The sequence below is a fragment of the Petaurus breviceps genome, unplaced genomic scaffold (assembly GCF_028583685.1).
Source record: "Petaurus breviceps papuanus isolate PSGF00001 unplaced genomic scaffold, PetGlider_PUasm1.0 126, whole genome shotgun sequence".
NCBI classification, from domain to species: domain Eukaryota; kingdom Metazoa; phylum Chordata; class Mammalia; order Diprotodontia; family Petauridae; genus Petaurus; species Petaurus breviceps.
This window is the reverse complement of record NW_027185655.1, coordinates 9,266,605-9,283,177: the sequence shown is the minus strand read 5'-3', so window position 1 is coordinate 9,283,177 and position 16,573 is coordinate 9,266,605. Positions and strand designations below refer to the sequence as shown.

At 39.3% G+C, this 16,573-nt stretch overlaps 1 protein-coding gene across 2 annotated transcripts in view; it reads left to right on the top strand.

Moving 5' to 3' along the window:
* Positions 1 to 7,220, top strand: part of CNOT6L (CCR4-NOT transcription complex subunit 6 like) — a 74,991-nt gene extending 67,771 nt beyond the window's left edge. For both annotated transcript variants that reach the window (XM_069092664.1, XM_069092674.1), the window contains one exon: positions 62 to 7,220. In XM_069092664.1, coding sequence (XP_068948765.1) covers positions 62 to 274 — 213 coding nt within the window. In that variant the 3' untranslated portion in view covers positions 275 to 7,220. The remainder of the gene's footprint in view (positions 1 to 61) is intronic.
* Positions 7,221 to 16,573: the final 9,353 nt, after the last annotated feature.

The window sequence follows — 16,573 nt, the reverse complement described above, 5'->3', positions numbered from 1 at the left end:
TTGTTTGTATCTTGCATGGTCTTAAAGCCTGTTCTTGTCTCCCTCCCCCAATCTCTTACAGGGTGTGATTGACTACATTTTCTATTCCAAGACTCATATGAACGTGCTTGGTGTCCTGGGGCCTTTAGATCCTCAGTGGCTGGTTGAGAACAACATCACTGGGTGTCCACACCCGCACATCCCTTCAGACCACTTCTCACTGTTAACACAACTTGAACTCCACCCTCCACTCCTGCCTCTCGTCAATGGTGTTCACTTGCCCAGCAGGAGGTAGTGGAGTCCGGCCCCGCCAAGGCGGGGATCTCTTGCTATGGACCTGTACAGTTGTAAATCAAAGTGTGTAGGAGTGAAGTATGGCCATCCTTAAGCTGCTTCTTCAGGCTCCTTTCATTCTGTGTTTGCTGTAAGATTGTGCACATTTTGGTGCATCTTGGTATCATTTGGCACTAGGGCTGGAACCAAAGTATTACTCCCTTTCCGTGTTTTTAATTTAGTGTGTTTTAAATATTGGGCCTGTTTCTTATTGAGAGAGTTAGCTTTGGTAGTAGAGAAATGATCAGTTGAAGGTCCAACAAGATCTATTTATTTTTCAAGACGCATTTTCTGCCTAATTATATAAAGTGAGCTATTCATCTTTTAAAATAAAATGTTTTCTTTTAATTACATTAAGAAAATTTAAAAATTGAACGGTTTATCTTGCAAGGAAATGCTTGTTCTCCTTTACTACAAACTGGCTTGCCTCTCCAGATCACTCTGCACATTAGATCATACATACACGAATACATCTGTGTGTGTGTACATATCTCTGTCTGTAACTGTAGATCTATACACACAAATACATGCTTTGAAGGTAAAGCGCTTAATCAGCAGTACAGTGTTTTGTTGGGCAAACATTCTTGCATTTTGGGAAGAACACAAACAAGACCTAGATTCCCTTACCAGTTACATATTTGTAGGTCTTAGGTTATTGGTGAGACCTTGAAGAGCTGTCTCTCCACCTTATACTGGGAAAACAGTGGGAAATACACATTGCCACATAGCTTGAAAATAAAATTTGATCTCTTTGAAGGCGGAGTGCATACTTCCTGTAGATGGCTGTTTTTGTCGAGTCCTATCCAGTTGTTTTCCTCTGCTTTGCTGCATAGTAGACCTTGAATAACAAAGTGTTGCCAGCTGATCTATAGGTCATCTCCCTGACACGGCCAGAGACCCCATGTTCCCGAGGACAAAGATGCAGTCACAGGAATGCTGGGTGTGTATGTACTAGTGAAGTAGCTGCCAGGTGACCGTGGGTTAAAGAAGGATTTGGGGAGGCTTACAGCAGGGAGTAGCCCAGTACCATTCCTTGGCTTATTTTTCCTGACCCTAGCTGCCAAATAGCCATCATCTGCTTGTGCTCCTTGTTTCTCTTCTCTGTCAGGGTTGAATCAAGAAGCTGCTGGTTCGTTCCCGACTGTTGATGCCCTTTAAATGTGTTATTTTATTTCCAGACGGGGCCAGTGCAAAAAAACCTGTGCCTCAGGAGGCAGTAAACATAATGCAATTTTCTGGGGGTGGGGGGGAAATTAGTTGGCTGCTTGATGTTAATTATGGCACAGTAATAGGAAAAGGTCGTGTCTGTGTTTTTAAGTTTTTCTTTATTCTGCTTTTTTGCTGCTATAGAGTTTCCTGAAATTTATATTTTAAACTTTTCATGCACTTTACTGTTTCTAGTCTCAAAATGTGATATTTTTATTAAACAAAAAAATTTCCATTATGTGAGTGAAACTTTAAAATAGCCTATATTTGTCTCTCCATATACAAACACGCAGGTCAAAATTTAAATTAATTAGTTTTAAATATATGCAATTTGTTTCTTCCAGATCTGATCTCTTAGGCTGTTTTATTAGTCTTAAAATGATGCATTTGCTTTGTTTTATGGTAAATTCATCCATAGTAAATTAATCAGGCTACATAAAATATTATTTCCCTGGTGGGTTTATTTTTATGGGAGGGAGGGTTGGTGGGATGATGTGATGTCATCTGTGGGATTGCATTGGATGGTTTTACTGAAGCCTAAACTCCCCTTTCAAAAGTGCCTAGGGATAGAGGCGTTGTCTGTCATCTATTAAAATTGGACATCATTGTAGTTGAGTGAAGTTTGATGTAAATAAAATATTATTTTAAAAATGTTACAGCACCAAAAAAAATATCCTTGTGATCACAGATTTTCCAGGTGTCCCTTCTTATATACCTCAAGCGTTCAACATCTTAGCCATGCAAGTGATTTGAGAGTAACTAAAGTATAGTACTGGAAAGTAGAATAGCATGAAAAACTTAATTTTGTGGACATTGCCTTTTTTAATCAGCTCCTGTATCTTGTACTTTGTTTTGGGTGGCTTTTCTGCTCGGGAGGTATGCACTAACAAAACATTTTCCTCCTTTCATATACGCATGTTAATTAGCAATGTGAGCAATATTTCCTACCATACTTCACTCCCAATATTTTTGAGATGTTTGTATAAAATGGAATTTATCGTTCACCTATGATTGTATATGAACCACAGAGGAGCCCATTTATTAATAATAAACTTTTTTAATAGTTAAATGTTATGGGGAAAATAATAAAAAAAAAACAACTGGGAAACATTGTAAACAGCTTAAGTTTATTTTGTGTATGACCGAGGCACTCTGTTGCAGGAAGGTGTGTAATTGGGTTCTCTCTGCTTCCAAATGCACTCATTCAAACCATTTGTTATCCTGTGTAATTTTTAACATGGTTTGAGTAGATGTGTAGCAACTCATGTTGAAATGGGTAAATTGTGTTATGTTTTTGGTGGCACACATGCCCTTGGGACCTGATATCTCAAGCTTCATGTGTATGGTTTCCCTTTAGCCCCCTCACTACCCCAAACCCACAAAAACCCCTGTTGTCCTAATAAGTTCCCTTTGTAAAAGGAGTAGTATCTGTTTTGAGCTACCTGTTCAGGTGATCAGAAATGCTGCTGTCCTCAGTGTTGTCTTACTAAAATAAAATGTAGGCCCTTTGGATCTTTGACAGTACCTAGTGTAAAAGAAGAGAATGACACATTGTGTATATTTTCTAGAAGTAAAATATACACTCTTACACTTTCCAGTTTTTTGAATAAATGAGCTTTATGCCATGGAGCTACATATCTTCTGGAGAGACGAAAAGTTGGGGCATTTTTAGTTTGTGATTATGCTTTTTTAAGTTGTCAGGTGTGACTTCCAAGTATATCTAACAGAACGCAGTGTTCTTTAAGACGATTTAAAGCAGTGTTTAGGAGAGGGAAAATCGTTACCATTTGCCATCATTGGTCATTCAAGAGCGTGTAGCATCACCTAATCTGTCGGGCGTCTTTGCCCACCTCATAGCTTTACTCATTGTAATGGGGAATATTGCAGCATCCTCAGGGCTGACATCTGAAAAAGGCTCAAGTCCTTATACTGCTCCTTGCTTGTTGACTTTGTTTTTAAAAAATGTGCCTGGTGTCAACTTTTAAGCAACAGCACTGCCTAAAAGCAAGCAGAGAAAAGAATCCCAACACCATTCTATATAGGCAACTTTTTAAAATTCGATAGAGAAAATCTGTTGAAGATTTACAATGTTTTATGTAAAAAAACAATTTTGTATGAAGTAGCTAAATATTTTCATTTCATTACTTTGATGTAAGGAGGGTGAGCATTTGATATCACACATTGAAGTCAGGTATGGCACAATGCGTTCTGAGACCAGCTCCTTCACCCCCTCTACCCAATTTGCCTTGTTCTAAGCTTCTCTTTTTAAAATTCCTTTCACAAGCAGATATTTAATTTTTACTTAATAAGCATCCTTTGTAAATGTTTTAGAAGCCACTGTGTGTTTGTGTTTTAGTTTTCAGAAATAATAAAGTTCCACTTCTGGGCCCCAACTCCTAAGAATCTTAAATCACAAAGAAACAAGGAATGGAAGATAATGAAGGCTCATATCACTTGGTTTCATAGTGGCTTTGTTAAGTAGGGGATGTGGAACATAAAACCGGAAAGCTTATAAATGTTCCTCATAAAAATCATATCTAGTAATTTCATGTTACTAGATGAGTAAAATTCCAAATCGACACTTCCAGGGTTGTTTCTGAAAGCACTAATACATTATATACACTTTGAAGAGTCAAATAGCTATGGAGGGAGACAAGTATAGAAAGCGGTAGATGGGACAGTGTTGATTGAATGCATAGAAAGTGATGCTAATCGAGTCACGCCTAATTGAAGGTCAACTTTTTGGTTTTGGGATTTTATTTTTTAAAGCAGTATAATTATACTGATATTTAGATGGTTTTTTTCTAAAGTCTGAACTGAGCAGAGTAGGCTGATTGAATAGCAGAGTCACAGTAATCAGTCTTGACAGTTTCTGATAGTTTGAATGTGTGAATACAACTGGAGCAAAGGGCTTTCAAATATTGAAATGACCTTAGTGAATGTTGACTTTCATAACAGATGTGAATTCTCACACATGCCTCCCTCTTTTTATCACCTTTCTGATAATTGAAGATACTATTTTTTTTTTCAGAGATAAGTTGGAAACTTATTAGATAGTTACATGATTTTATTCATCTTATTGGCATATCTGTCCCATATCTGACTAAATATGAATATAAAGAAAAAATCCTTCGTTTGTGAGACCTTCTTGTTGTTATTTAGAAAGTTCTAAAAACAGCATGATAAAGTGAAAACATAGGTTTCATTTGAAATTGATTTTTTTCTAGAGCTCTGAGCATCCAGTTTTTATAGTTAGAAATAATTAAATTGGTACATTTTTAAGTTGGTCCTGTCCAGAAACTTTAATCCGTTTTTAAAGGAATCTGTTTCAGAGGAATATTCTGCCTTTCAATTTGATTTGATAATGCTCATACTAAGGATTCTTTACTTGCCCCTCTGAACGTTTTGAGTTTCTAGAAATAAAAATATAGAGAAGGGGAGGGCAAAAGATCCCTTTTGGCCTGGCATGGTCACAATGAAAAACAATTTTTTTTTTACCCTTGTTTATGCCAACATACTATCTATGAGTAAATTATCTTGTTAAGTGGGTCTTTCAGGAGAATAGTAAAAAATGGGGATACTGAAAAGTCAAGCTTAGATGTAGGTGGTGGTTTCTTAAAATTCATTAGTAACTGTTGTTGGTCTCAATATAAGACTTCAATAAGCATGAACATGTACAAATAATCCTGTCAGTCACTGAACATTTCTGAGAGCAAAACCAGTTTCTTTTTCAAAGTTAATTACCGAGACCATTTGTGCCTAGCAAATTTTAGCAGCGTACATGACAAAAATACAAAAAGCACCTGAAATTGGAGGTGGAGGTTTTCATAAATGTAAAATTATCAGGTGGGAGTGGTTGGGGTATCAATTTATATCTTAGGAATCTTTAGCAATGGCAATGTGCCAAGTGATATGAGTTACATTGCGTGTAAACTTACAGAATTGTTCACAAGTTGGAATAGTTCCTGCTTCTAGCATTTTGTTGTTGGTGTTAAATAATTCCCAAGCTTTTAAAATGATAACCTGCTTTGCATCTCTGTGTTCTCTTTCTAAACGGTAAGAATCATGGTGGCCCTTTCTAAAAGTGACACTTGTTGCTTATTTTGCCTTTTAAATTTTTCATTAATAGCGTGGGTTTTTATTTCTTTCAAGCAATTAGTGTTGTTTTGTGCCACGTTTCCTTAATTTGTGATTTTCTGAATTTATAAGGTTGGCGGTGGTGATAATGTTAATAGCTTTGGCTTTGCTTTTTTACTCGGCAGTCTTGATATATTGTTATTAGTTTCAGTGTGTGAAACAGTGTCTGGTTTGTATTCACTGGAAACTTCACTATCCTTTCTCCTTGCTTTACTTATATTCCCTACCTGTGAAATCCCTAAGCAGCGCTTTGCTGGCTGGGGGGTGTCATGGTTTCAGCCCCTGTAGCCCTGCATCTGGACTCTCCCGCATTACTGCACACTGGGACCCAAGATTGCTCAGTGTTGTGAGCGGCAAATTCTTCAACACCAGCAGCACCAAGAAGTGCGCTATGGGCATTCGTACAGTTGTCCAAAGATTAGATTTCCCTAGGGATCATTGGTAGATTTTTGGAAGCAGTGAATTTTTTAAAAAAATTATTATTGTTTTGTTTCTACTTTTTTTTTTTTTTGGCATGAATGTGTTTTTTCTTGCTGAAAAGGCCAGGCACTGGAAAAACATAACCATGAATCAACTCTTTTCCTCCATTGTGATCTTTTCCAGTTCTTATCCAAAACAAAGTGCCAACAAATTGTCCTCCTGAAGCCAGCTGGCCTCTCCAACTTTCTTACCATTTGGTGTGAGAGGAAAGGGGACCTTTCTTTTTCATTGCCTAGCATTGAAGAATTCATGTTGTGCACAATTGAGTCATTTTTGTGGATTTTAAAGTGTTGTTTTGCTATGGGTAGCTAATGGTTGGAAAGCCAAGCACAGAAGTTTAGGAATGAGTAAGGTTTTCATTTGTTGTTAAAGTTTCAAAAGCACTTGCAGATTCTCCTGACGTAGTACTCTGAAAGAAGTTCTAAAGGATTTTAAAAGTTAACGCTTTAATTTTTAGGGAAAAGAAAAGGCCCAATTTGCCATAAAATGTTCCAGCAATCTGTTTTAAATGTTAGCTTTTCTTTAACAAAAAAAAGTGGAAAAGTGCCATTTATTTGTAACCTGTTAGTTTTCTCTGTTAAACAGAATGCTTCTGTGGAGTTACTTCAATTTCAGTACTTGGTGTCATCTCTGGAGGAACAGTGTTTCTACTTTTTTGTTGAACACTCAGACTAAATCACCAGCTGCTTTATTTTTCTATTTATTATGTTTATCCAGTTGATGAGGTCTTGAAACTGTTGACCATGCTGCTCAGCTAAGGTATTTTTCACAGTGGACACTGTACAACACGTGCGTACGAGAGGACACAGTTGGGTGTTGGTATTTTTTATTAATGTGAAAAATGACTAAACAAAGCAGTCCTGCCTTTTCAATCTCGTGGCAGCTCAGAAGGGAGGTGCTTATGAACCTTAACTACTATGTCAGATGACAAAAATACTTTTTTTTCCATTTTGGAGATTGGGTACTGCTCACACATGATGTATAGGGCTAAATATCTGCTTGTTTCCTTGCACCTGTGTACTTTGCCCTTCTGTCCCTGCCCTCTCCTCACCCTGTAGGCAATAAATGGCCATTTTGCAACTGCACACTCTGCGTCTTCATTTTTTTTTTTTGCTTCTCTGTTTCTGTGTTGGTCTTTATTCTACCTGTGTAGGCCATGATCCAGTCCTCTTAAAAAAAAATTCAAGTGGAAAGCTTGGGTAACTGCAGAAATTCTAGGTGTTGAAACAATGTCATGGTCAAAAATCTGTTTCTGAATGTGTTCCGGGACAGGGTCCAGGGCTGGGCAGTGGGGAGAGGGAAGGGACAATTCTAGGTGCCACATTAAGGATTATGCTCCATTTCAGGTAGGCATTTTTCTTACTGTATGGGCAAATCACATTGGTTATTTTTCAATAAGCTGTACGGGGTGCCTGGCAGTGTTTGATAAAATGCATTTGGAGTCTTGGAGACCTGGGGTCTAGTCCTGTATCAAGTGCTCGGCAAGCATGTGCCCCTCAATAAGTCACTTCAGCGTCCCTTATAAGGGGAAACTGCTCTGTTAGCTAATTTTGTGAATTGTCATAAGTTACTGTACTATGTGATGCTTTATTAAAGCGACAGAATAGTGATTGAGACAGATTACTAAATTATTTCTTGAAAAATCTCAACTCTGCAGGGTAGGAAATGAACTTTTGTTGCCACTCCCAGCACATAGTGGAACAGACAAGTTACACGGTTCTTTAAAAATAACATTGGGTAGGAGAAAATAAGGACCACGGACTATGAAAGTGCTAGTGCTGTAGCTGCCTGGCCTTAGACAAGAAGCCAGTCGGAGCCAGGAGCAGGTCCTAAGTGTGGGTTCCCTTACACAAGAGCTGTATCAGACATTTTGGGGGGGGTGTTACTGATGAGGGAGCACTTAGATAAGTTTAGGCCAAGCCCTTGCTTCCCAGACTTTTGGCTTAAACTCACAGCAAGCCATCACCCCAGAGATTTGAGTGTTTAAAGGGAGGATTACAGTGATGCCTTCATCATCCTGGGACCTTGGAAGGGAGTGGCCTCAACAAAGGCTGACCAATTTCTGTTTGCTTTCCTAACCTCAGAGTGCACTTTGGCAAACGTCTCCTTTTCCTCTTTCCTAGTATTCTTGTAACCATTCAGCCAAAAACCGCCCCTTCTGGTCTTCTCTGTACTTTCTAGAACCTTTCCTTGCTTTTTACTCTGGTCCCCATGATACAGTGGGAAGAACATTAGTTTCATCCTGATGCTTTCTGTTTAATGGTGAAGTCTGTGAGTGTCCTCATCTGTGAACAGGGGTCTCTTAGTTCTAGGTCTTTGATTTTATGATTTTTCATGGTTGTGCCTCTCACGGACGCTCCTGACTGAGAGGCTTAGCAACTTTCTCAACAACTGTTCTACTTTGAGGCAAAGGCAAACACCTCTTTTATACAGTATAAATGTACACCTTTCACCTTTCTAAACTAACTAGTTAAGAATCTGCCTGACCCACTAGACCAAAGCCCTGTCCTTAAGTAAACCCTTCAAATACCCTGTCCTGGTTTTTTAACCCTCACTTCCTTGGTTTACCTCTCACCATCTACTCTTCTTATCTTGGTCATTTAGTTACCTATCTTCCCCAATAAAGTGTGAGCTTTTTAAGGGTAGGGGCATAACAATCCCTTGCATGTAGTACACACACACACATTCTTAATGACCAAAAATAACTGCCACCTCCATGATTTTGAAACAGGAACTTCCTTTCTTAATAATCTCCCCATCCTTCCACCTTTCCAACTCCTAAATCTCACTGTTCTCACTACAATCATCAGTCTCTCCATCCCTTCCTGTTCTCTCAGGCTGTCCCCTTAGATCTTTATTTTCTTCATAGTCAACCCTATCGCCTGTAGTTACCAAGCTTTTGTTAAGCCCCTATGTGCCAGGCACCATGCCATCTGGTGAAGATATCATTTAAATCAAAGCAATAGAAGTAGGAAAATTGGTTGAACAGGTTAAGACTATGCACCTACCGCACTTGCCCCCTTCTACTGCAGCTGTCCATGCCTTGACAGTCTTTAGCGCTGTCCTGATCTGTTAACCACTGGAAGAAGTCATTCCATGTGCAGAATGGACTCTCAAAGAATTAGTGTTCTAAAACCCTAGCTAGAACCTTACTGCCGTTACTAGGCACAAAAACTCATTTCTTTGTTGACTTTCTGTCTCCCCTCTTCAGCAGTAATCTTAGACCTGCTTCTCTTCCAACGTCGCGGCAGAAGTCCTTCCCTCCCACTTTATTGAGAAACTAAAGACCATTCCCCTTCATTTTCTTCCTTAATGCTTATCGAATCCATATCAAAACCCTTCTGTCTTAATGTTCTCCATCTTTCCTCCTATTTCTGAGTAAGAGATAACTCTACTTTTTCCCCTAAGTTCTGTCCATTTTTCCTCCCAGTCTTGACCTCACAAAGCTCACACCTTTTCTGTGCCCTGTTCTCTTTCCCTTCCCTTAGCTCTTCCTTCTCCCTCCCTCTCCCCCTTCGGTCTCTCCAGTCCTCCCTGTCTGTTCTTCCCCCATTGCTCCCTCCTCAGTTTTACCTTATCCCTTCATCCCTCAAGCCACCATCCTAGGCCGGTCATCTTTTTTCACTGACAAACTCCTAGACTTAAAAAAAGAATTTGTAACATTTGTCCCTGTTTTCTCACCACACATTCACTTCACAGTTTCCTTTGGTTTTGCTATTTGATGGAAACTGCTTTCTCAGAATTACTAGTGTTCTCTAAGTTGGTGAATGTTAGGGCCTTTTCTCAGTACTCATTCTCAAGCAAGAGAACACTCACCTTGCTTAACCTCTGTGGTCCTACTTTCTTCTGGAACATCCTGTTTGAGTCCCTACTTAGCCGTATTTGCTGGATCTTGATGTATTTTGTTGTTACTTTCTCTTCACGCATTCATTACCTATTTTGTCTTCAGGTTTCATCTCTAGGTGACTCCTGAGGCCGTGTGTCTATATGCACATACATGTCTCTATATCTACATGTTATATGTATGTCCCCAGTTTGTCTCTTGAAATTTCATCATTCCTATTCATGTTTCTGAGAGATATTTTTGGATGTCCTTTAGGCATCTCAACCCCAACAAGGCCAAAACATTGTTCATGATTCCCAGGCTCTACCTTCCCCTCCCACACCCCAATCCTGCCCTTCCTGCACACTTCTTTTCTGTTAAAGGCACCAGTACTCTTATAGTCCCTGGGACTTCTTTGCTTGGAGTTTCTTCCATCATTACCCATGTTTTTATTTTATTTTGTTTAAATTCTACTTATTTTCAATGAAAACCTGCTGTCTCCCATCCCTATCCATCTCCATTGGGAAACAGAGGATAAGTTAACCCCCTTTACAAAAATGTGTAGTCAAGCAAAACAAATTGACCTCTTTGACTGAGTCCTGAATTCATTGCTGGTCATTTTTACTGATCAGAGTTCCTAGAGCCTCCAAACTTATTTTTCTATACAATGTTATTGTAGAAATTATCTTCCCCATTCTTCCCACACCACATTGATGCCCACATCAGTTCGTACAAGTGTTACTATGAAAACATCCTCTTCATTAATTCTTAGAGCCGAACAATATCGTCACACTCATACACCATAATTTGTTCTGACTTTTCCTGGCTAATGGGCACCTCCTCAATTTCCAAATCTCTCCCACCTCAAAAAGAGGTACTATGTTTGTTTACCTCCTTAGACTTTGTTTTGCTAAGGAATGATCTGTCCTTAATCCCCATTAATCTACCTTATTTCTTGTGTCTGTTTCTATTTTCTCTTCTTCCTTTATTAAGTGAAAGGTATTTTTGTAACTTTCTTTATGCCCGATGAGAGTGACATGATCATATGACATACCCTCCCCACACTTTTTTGTTTAGAATTCTAATCATGTAAAATAAGTTTTCTCATCTTCCTACCCCCTTCTGATTTCCTTTTCAGTCTTTTAAGATTATCAAAGTAGAAGAGAACCACTTTGCCCTCTGTCTAATTAGACTCTTCAGACTCGCTGATGAGTAGGGTCCCATGGGGATATATGATTGCTTTTTCATTTTTAACAAGTTTTTATTGATATATGTCTTATATATACACATATATGTATATATATACTATATATCTGTTGATATATTATATGAATAATAATATGTCTTATTATTCCATCATAGCTATGCCTCCCCACCTCAAAGAGCTATCCCATATAACAAACTTTTTTAAAGGGAAAATAAACATCAATACATCGAAAAAGTCTGAAAATGTGCCATGTGTAACACCTGTTGACCTCCCACCTCTGAAGGAGTAGGTTGGGTGTGTCTTCTCATATCTCCTTTATCATTTTGTTACATTCATTTAAAATTTTTTGGTGTGTAATTGTGCTTTCTGTTTATGTTGTTGTTATTATATTTATTGTTTTATTGGTTCTGCTTACTTCCCTCAGTCAATTCAGGTAGATTTTTCCATGCATCTCAGTATCTGTCCCACATATCATTTCTTACAGCACAAATATTCCATTATTTTAAAATGCTACAATTTCTTTAACCATTTCCCTCCATCAATAGACATCACAAAATGTGTTGCTATGGTTATATCGGTCCATACGGAAACTTTCTTCTTGTCGATGACTCCCTGGCTTATAAAGCCAGTAATCAAGCCTCCGGTTCCAAGGGCATTGACAGTTTAGCCCTTTAATTGTTTAATTCCAAATCGTTCTCCCAAATGGTTGTAGCATCGCACAACTCCACTAACAATGTAGTTGTGCGCCTGTCATTCCTTGACCCCTTCAACATTTGACTTACCATTTTTTGTCATTTTATGTGGTTGTGGGTACTTTGTAGTGCTTTTGGGAACTATCACCTCTTGTTAAATTATTTTTTCATATATTTTGAACATTTATCTATTAAGGTATGTATGTAAAGTAAGTATTATATATTGTTTTATTGGTTCTGCATGTGTGTATATATGCATGTATATCTGTATATGTTTGTACACATATGTTTTGTGTGTGTATGTGTATACAGAGAGAGAGAGAAAGAAAATGAAAATGTTGTCAAGCGTCTTAGGTTCCAAACCCTTATCAGAGAGATTTGATCCCATTTCACCACTTTTTATGAGACAGATGTAGTCCTAATACTTGAATCAGGAAAAGAGAAAGCAGAGAAGACAAACTATAGGCGAGTATCATTATTGAATATTGATTCAAATTTTAAACAGCGTTCTGTCAAACATACTACAGAGATTTATCCAAGAAATCATTATGAACAAATGAGGTTTGTTCATACCAGTCTTCCAGGGATGGTTTAACATTAGGAAACAATCGATATAATCATATTAAAATTAAAAACATTGAAGATCACATGATCATTTCGATAAATGCTGAAAAAAACCCTTTGACGGATATAGTATGTTTATGCTAAAAACCCTACATCTGTACAGAAGGATCCTGATGATTGCTCATGGTTACCTTTTTAAAAAGCTTTTTCTCATTCATTCTCCAATGCATTTACTACTTATAAGTGACAAAAATGCCCCCCTCAGTCTTCTTTGCTCAGTGTAGGCACCTTGGGTTGTAGTTAGGGAGAAAATAATGACTATAAAGAATTTCCAAGTGGGACCAATAACAAGAGAAAAATCCCCTCTCTCACAACTCGCACAGTGGGCCTTAAGAAAAGGTATTGTGTAGGGTGACTGGATTGGCAGGATTTTCCTGGTAGGGGCCAGTGTCCGAGGTCAAAGTGCTGGCTACCCTCCTGGTGAACTATCTATTACTCCCATATCCAGCACCTCTGCCTTTAGGTCTCCAGTCAATCTCCTCCTCGTCAGAAGAACGATGATAGCTCCTCCATAGTTGGACAAGCCCTTCCCAACCTAAGTCCAGAACAGAACGTGCCATTTGTTCTTTAAATCAAACATGGGACCTTTATATGTAAATAGATAAGTGGGTAGGCCGAGAGATGGAAAAAATGAGATTTTCACTGGAGGAAAACAAACTTATCACAGCTGCTGCTGCTACCTCATGATTGCCCAGGGTATTACCATGGCAACAGCTAGCTATGGCACCAGCCTCATGGCAACCGGGATGCCGCTTGATTGCCTTTCTCCATGACCCAAGAGGCCATTCTGCACCTAGACCCTGTGCTGTATTTTCAGTGTTAGGGCCAAGCCGGCATTTCGGAAAAGGTGACTCTGGGTCATTCTGATGTAGCAGATCCTACAGTTTTGGCCACTTACCTAGGCTCCGTTGACCAAATAATCCACCCTTACAGTCATGCTTCATCCAGGGCCCTGGGTTTTCCTGACCCGATTCCTCTATGTGTTTGCAGGACTGTAGATGAAAAGAATGTAGGACTGCTCTTCCTGGTTTACCTTTTAACATTTCTCTTGATTCTTGTGTTTGCATTTCAGAGTTTCTATGCAGTTCTGGTATTTTCATCCAGGATGCTTTGAAATCTATTATATTAAAGGTCCATTCTCCTCCCCTCCCTTCCCTCATATTTAGTTTTGCTGGATAAGTTATTCTTGGTTGTAAACCTAGATCCTTTGCTTTCTGGAATATTGTATTGCAATTCTCCATTCCTGTATACTGGTAGCTGCTAAATCATTTCTGATCCTGAATCACAAATGATCTAGTGTGCAATTGAAATCCTTCTTTCTGACTGCTGACAGTATTTTTTCCTTGACCTGAGAGGTCTGGATTTTGACTGTAACATTCTTGGGTCTAATGACAATTTGATCATAGTGTTTGAATTAATTTCCTTCTGGCTACTTCAGATATTTTTCCCCCCTCATTTGGGAGCTCTGACTTTGCACGGTAATTTTCCTGGGAGTTTTCATTTCTATTTCCACTTTTTTCCCCCCTCTGGTTCTAAGAGAGATGGGCAGTTTTTCTTGAAGTAGGATGTCTAATCCCTGCCTTTTTTTGGTCTTGGCTTTCAGGTTGTCCAATGATTCTTCATTTATTGCTTTTCAATCTGTTTTGCAGTTCCAGTTGTTTTTGCATTTTCTTCTATTTTACAGCCTCTTTGTTTTAATTTTTTTTCTCTTGGAGTCATTAACTAGATATCACAGTTGGATAGAGTGCTGGAACTGGAGTCAGGAAAACCTGAGTTCAAATCCAGCCTCAGAGACTTAGCTGTGTGACCCTGGACAAGTCCCTTAACCTTGTTTGCTCCAGTTTCTCCATTTGTAAAGTGAGCTGGAGAGAAGGAAATGGCAAGCCACTCCAGTGTCTTTGCCAAGAAAACCCCAGATGGTGTCACAGGGAGTCAGACATGACTGAAACAACTGTACGGCCCCAACAAAATTTTCCAGAGAGTTTGTTGCTTGGGTCAAGTTTCCTATCTCTTGGGCCAAGCTGTTAATTCCCTTTCGGGTCATTCTTCCATAACTCTTATTTCCTTTGTGTTTTTTTCTTCTTGTAGCTCCAATTTCATTCATAAAAAAATTTTTTTAACTCTTGTTCCTGTATCTCTTCCAGGAATTTTAGTGGAACTCATGCCCGTTTTTCTTTGATACTCTGCTTGTAGTTTGTGTCTTGAGTGCCGCTGTTACATTAGTAGCTTTTTATGTTGGAATTCTTTTCCCCTTGGTTCATTTTTCTAGCCTACTTCTTGATTTTGTATTTTACATCAGTACTGGGTTCTGTATGTATGGAGGCAATGTGTCAGTTGGTCCTGTGGCTGCTTTCTTGAGTGTTGTGTTCTAGGATCTTAAGGCTATAGAACTTGCAAGTTTTCATGTTCCCAAAGCGGTCTGATCCAACAAAGTCTGCCGCCCCTTGGTCCTAGTTCATGATCTGGGTTTTGGTCTGATCAAGAGGGCTGTGGGATTTCCCTGCTTATAGTTTGAGTAGGCTGTTCTTGGACTCAGCTGGCCACTATCCTCCAGCCAGAAAGCTCTACAGGTTCAAAGTGATAGCACCATGGGCTCCCCTTTTCTATGGGATATCTCCCCCATTGATACCCCACTCCATTCCTGGGGTCAGAGCCACCCCTTTGCTGCCTGCTGAACTTCACTCTTGCTCAGTCCCCATTTAGCACCAATGACTTCTCACTGTCTCCAGGTGAAGGTTTCACCTCCTCTCCCTCCCCTGCTACCCACAAGCTCTGAATCAGTAACCCATGACTGAGCAGGGAGCAGTCAAGCCACCAGCTGTCACTTATTCCTGTACCCAGCTCCTCTGTGCTATTTTGGGGGTCTCTTCTTCCATTGGCACCCGGCCTCTCCCTGGCCTGGAATGCAGCTGTTCCTGGCCAAATCCTGTCCCCTGTGTCTGCAGCTCCCTTCACCTCCCTTTACTGACCTAGGCTGGAGTAGAGTCCGCCATGATCTTTTTTTCCCTTGGATTTCCTATTCAGGATTCAGCCTGGTGTACTTTCCAGATCTGTGTGGAAAAAGTGCTTTGCTATATTTCTACTACTCTTGGATTTGGCCAAGTTTAGTCAGTGGTCCACAGTATATCCCACATCCCCAACTTTCCACTCAACAGCTACTGCTTCAGGTAGTAGTACAACAACTCTTTACCTGGACTAATATATCAATAACCTTCAAATTTATTTTCTTCTTTCCAGCCTCTATCCCCTTTCAAGGTATCTTGTATGCAAGTTGTCAAAAGAATGTTCCTAAATTATAGACCTGATTACATCTCCTCAAAAAATCTTAATTCCCCATTGCCCACCTAGTAAAATACGCACAGACAGAAATTTAAGTGCCTCCATAATCCCCACCCCATATATTCAGTCTGTTTCCTGGTACCCCTTCCACCATTTACCTTTTAATCAATCTGAATTACTCTTAATTCTTTCCCCTTCCTTAAGATGCCATTCCCTGCCTCCCTTCCCCCCAGTTCTTGGAATGTGCTCTCCCATTTCTGCCTCAGGTGCCAACTCTAAAGCCTTCCCTGATACCCCCAATATTAAAAATTTTCCTTGTGCTATAATTGCTGTCCACATTATATCCTATTTTACTTCTCCTTGACCACCCTCTCACCCCAACCCCAAATGTAAGTGCAATGACTATTTGGTTTGTCTTTTTATCAATAATAACTTTCAAATAGTATGATGAGTTGAATTGAGGGTCTCAGGTTAGAACAAAATGAATCTGAGATTAAAATACATCCGAGTGACCTAGAGATAAGTACACAGGGTGTGGGGTTTTTCACAAATGCCTTTTGAGGCTCTGAATTTCTATGGTACCAGGTCAACCCTGGGTAACACTATTTTAGATACTCTCTAATAAAGCTCATAACTTAATAAGAATTTCCTCTCTAACCTATACCCAGGGTAGCATGATACCATGGAAAGAGCACTTACTCTAAAGTATGTTGACCAGGGTTTAAATCTTTACTCTTGTTCTGTGTGACCTTGGGTGATTCACTTAACTTCCTTTGACTATATCTGTACAGTTGACAGTGGGGGGGGGGGGAG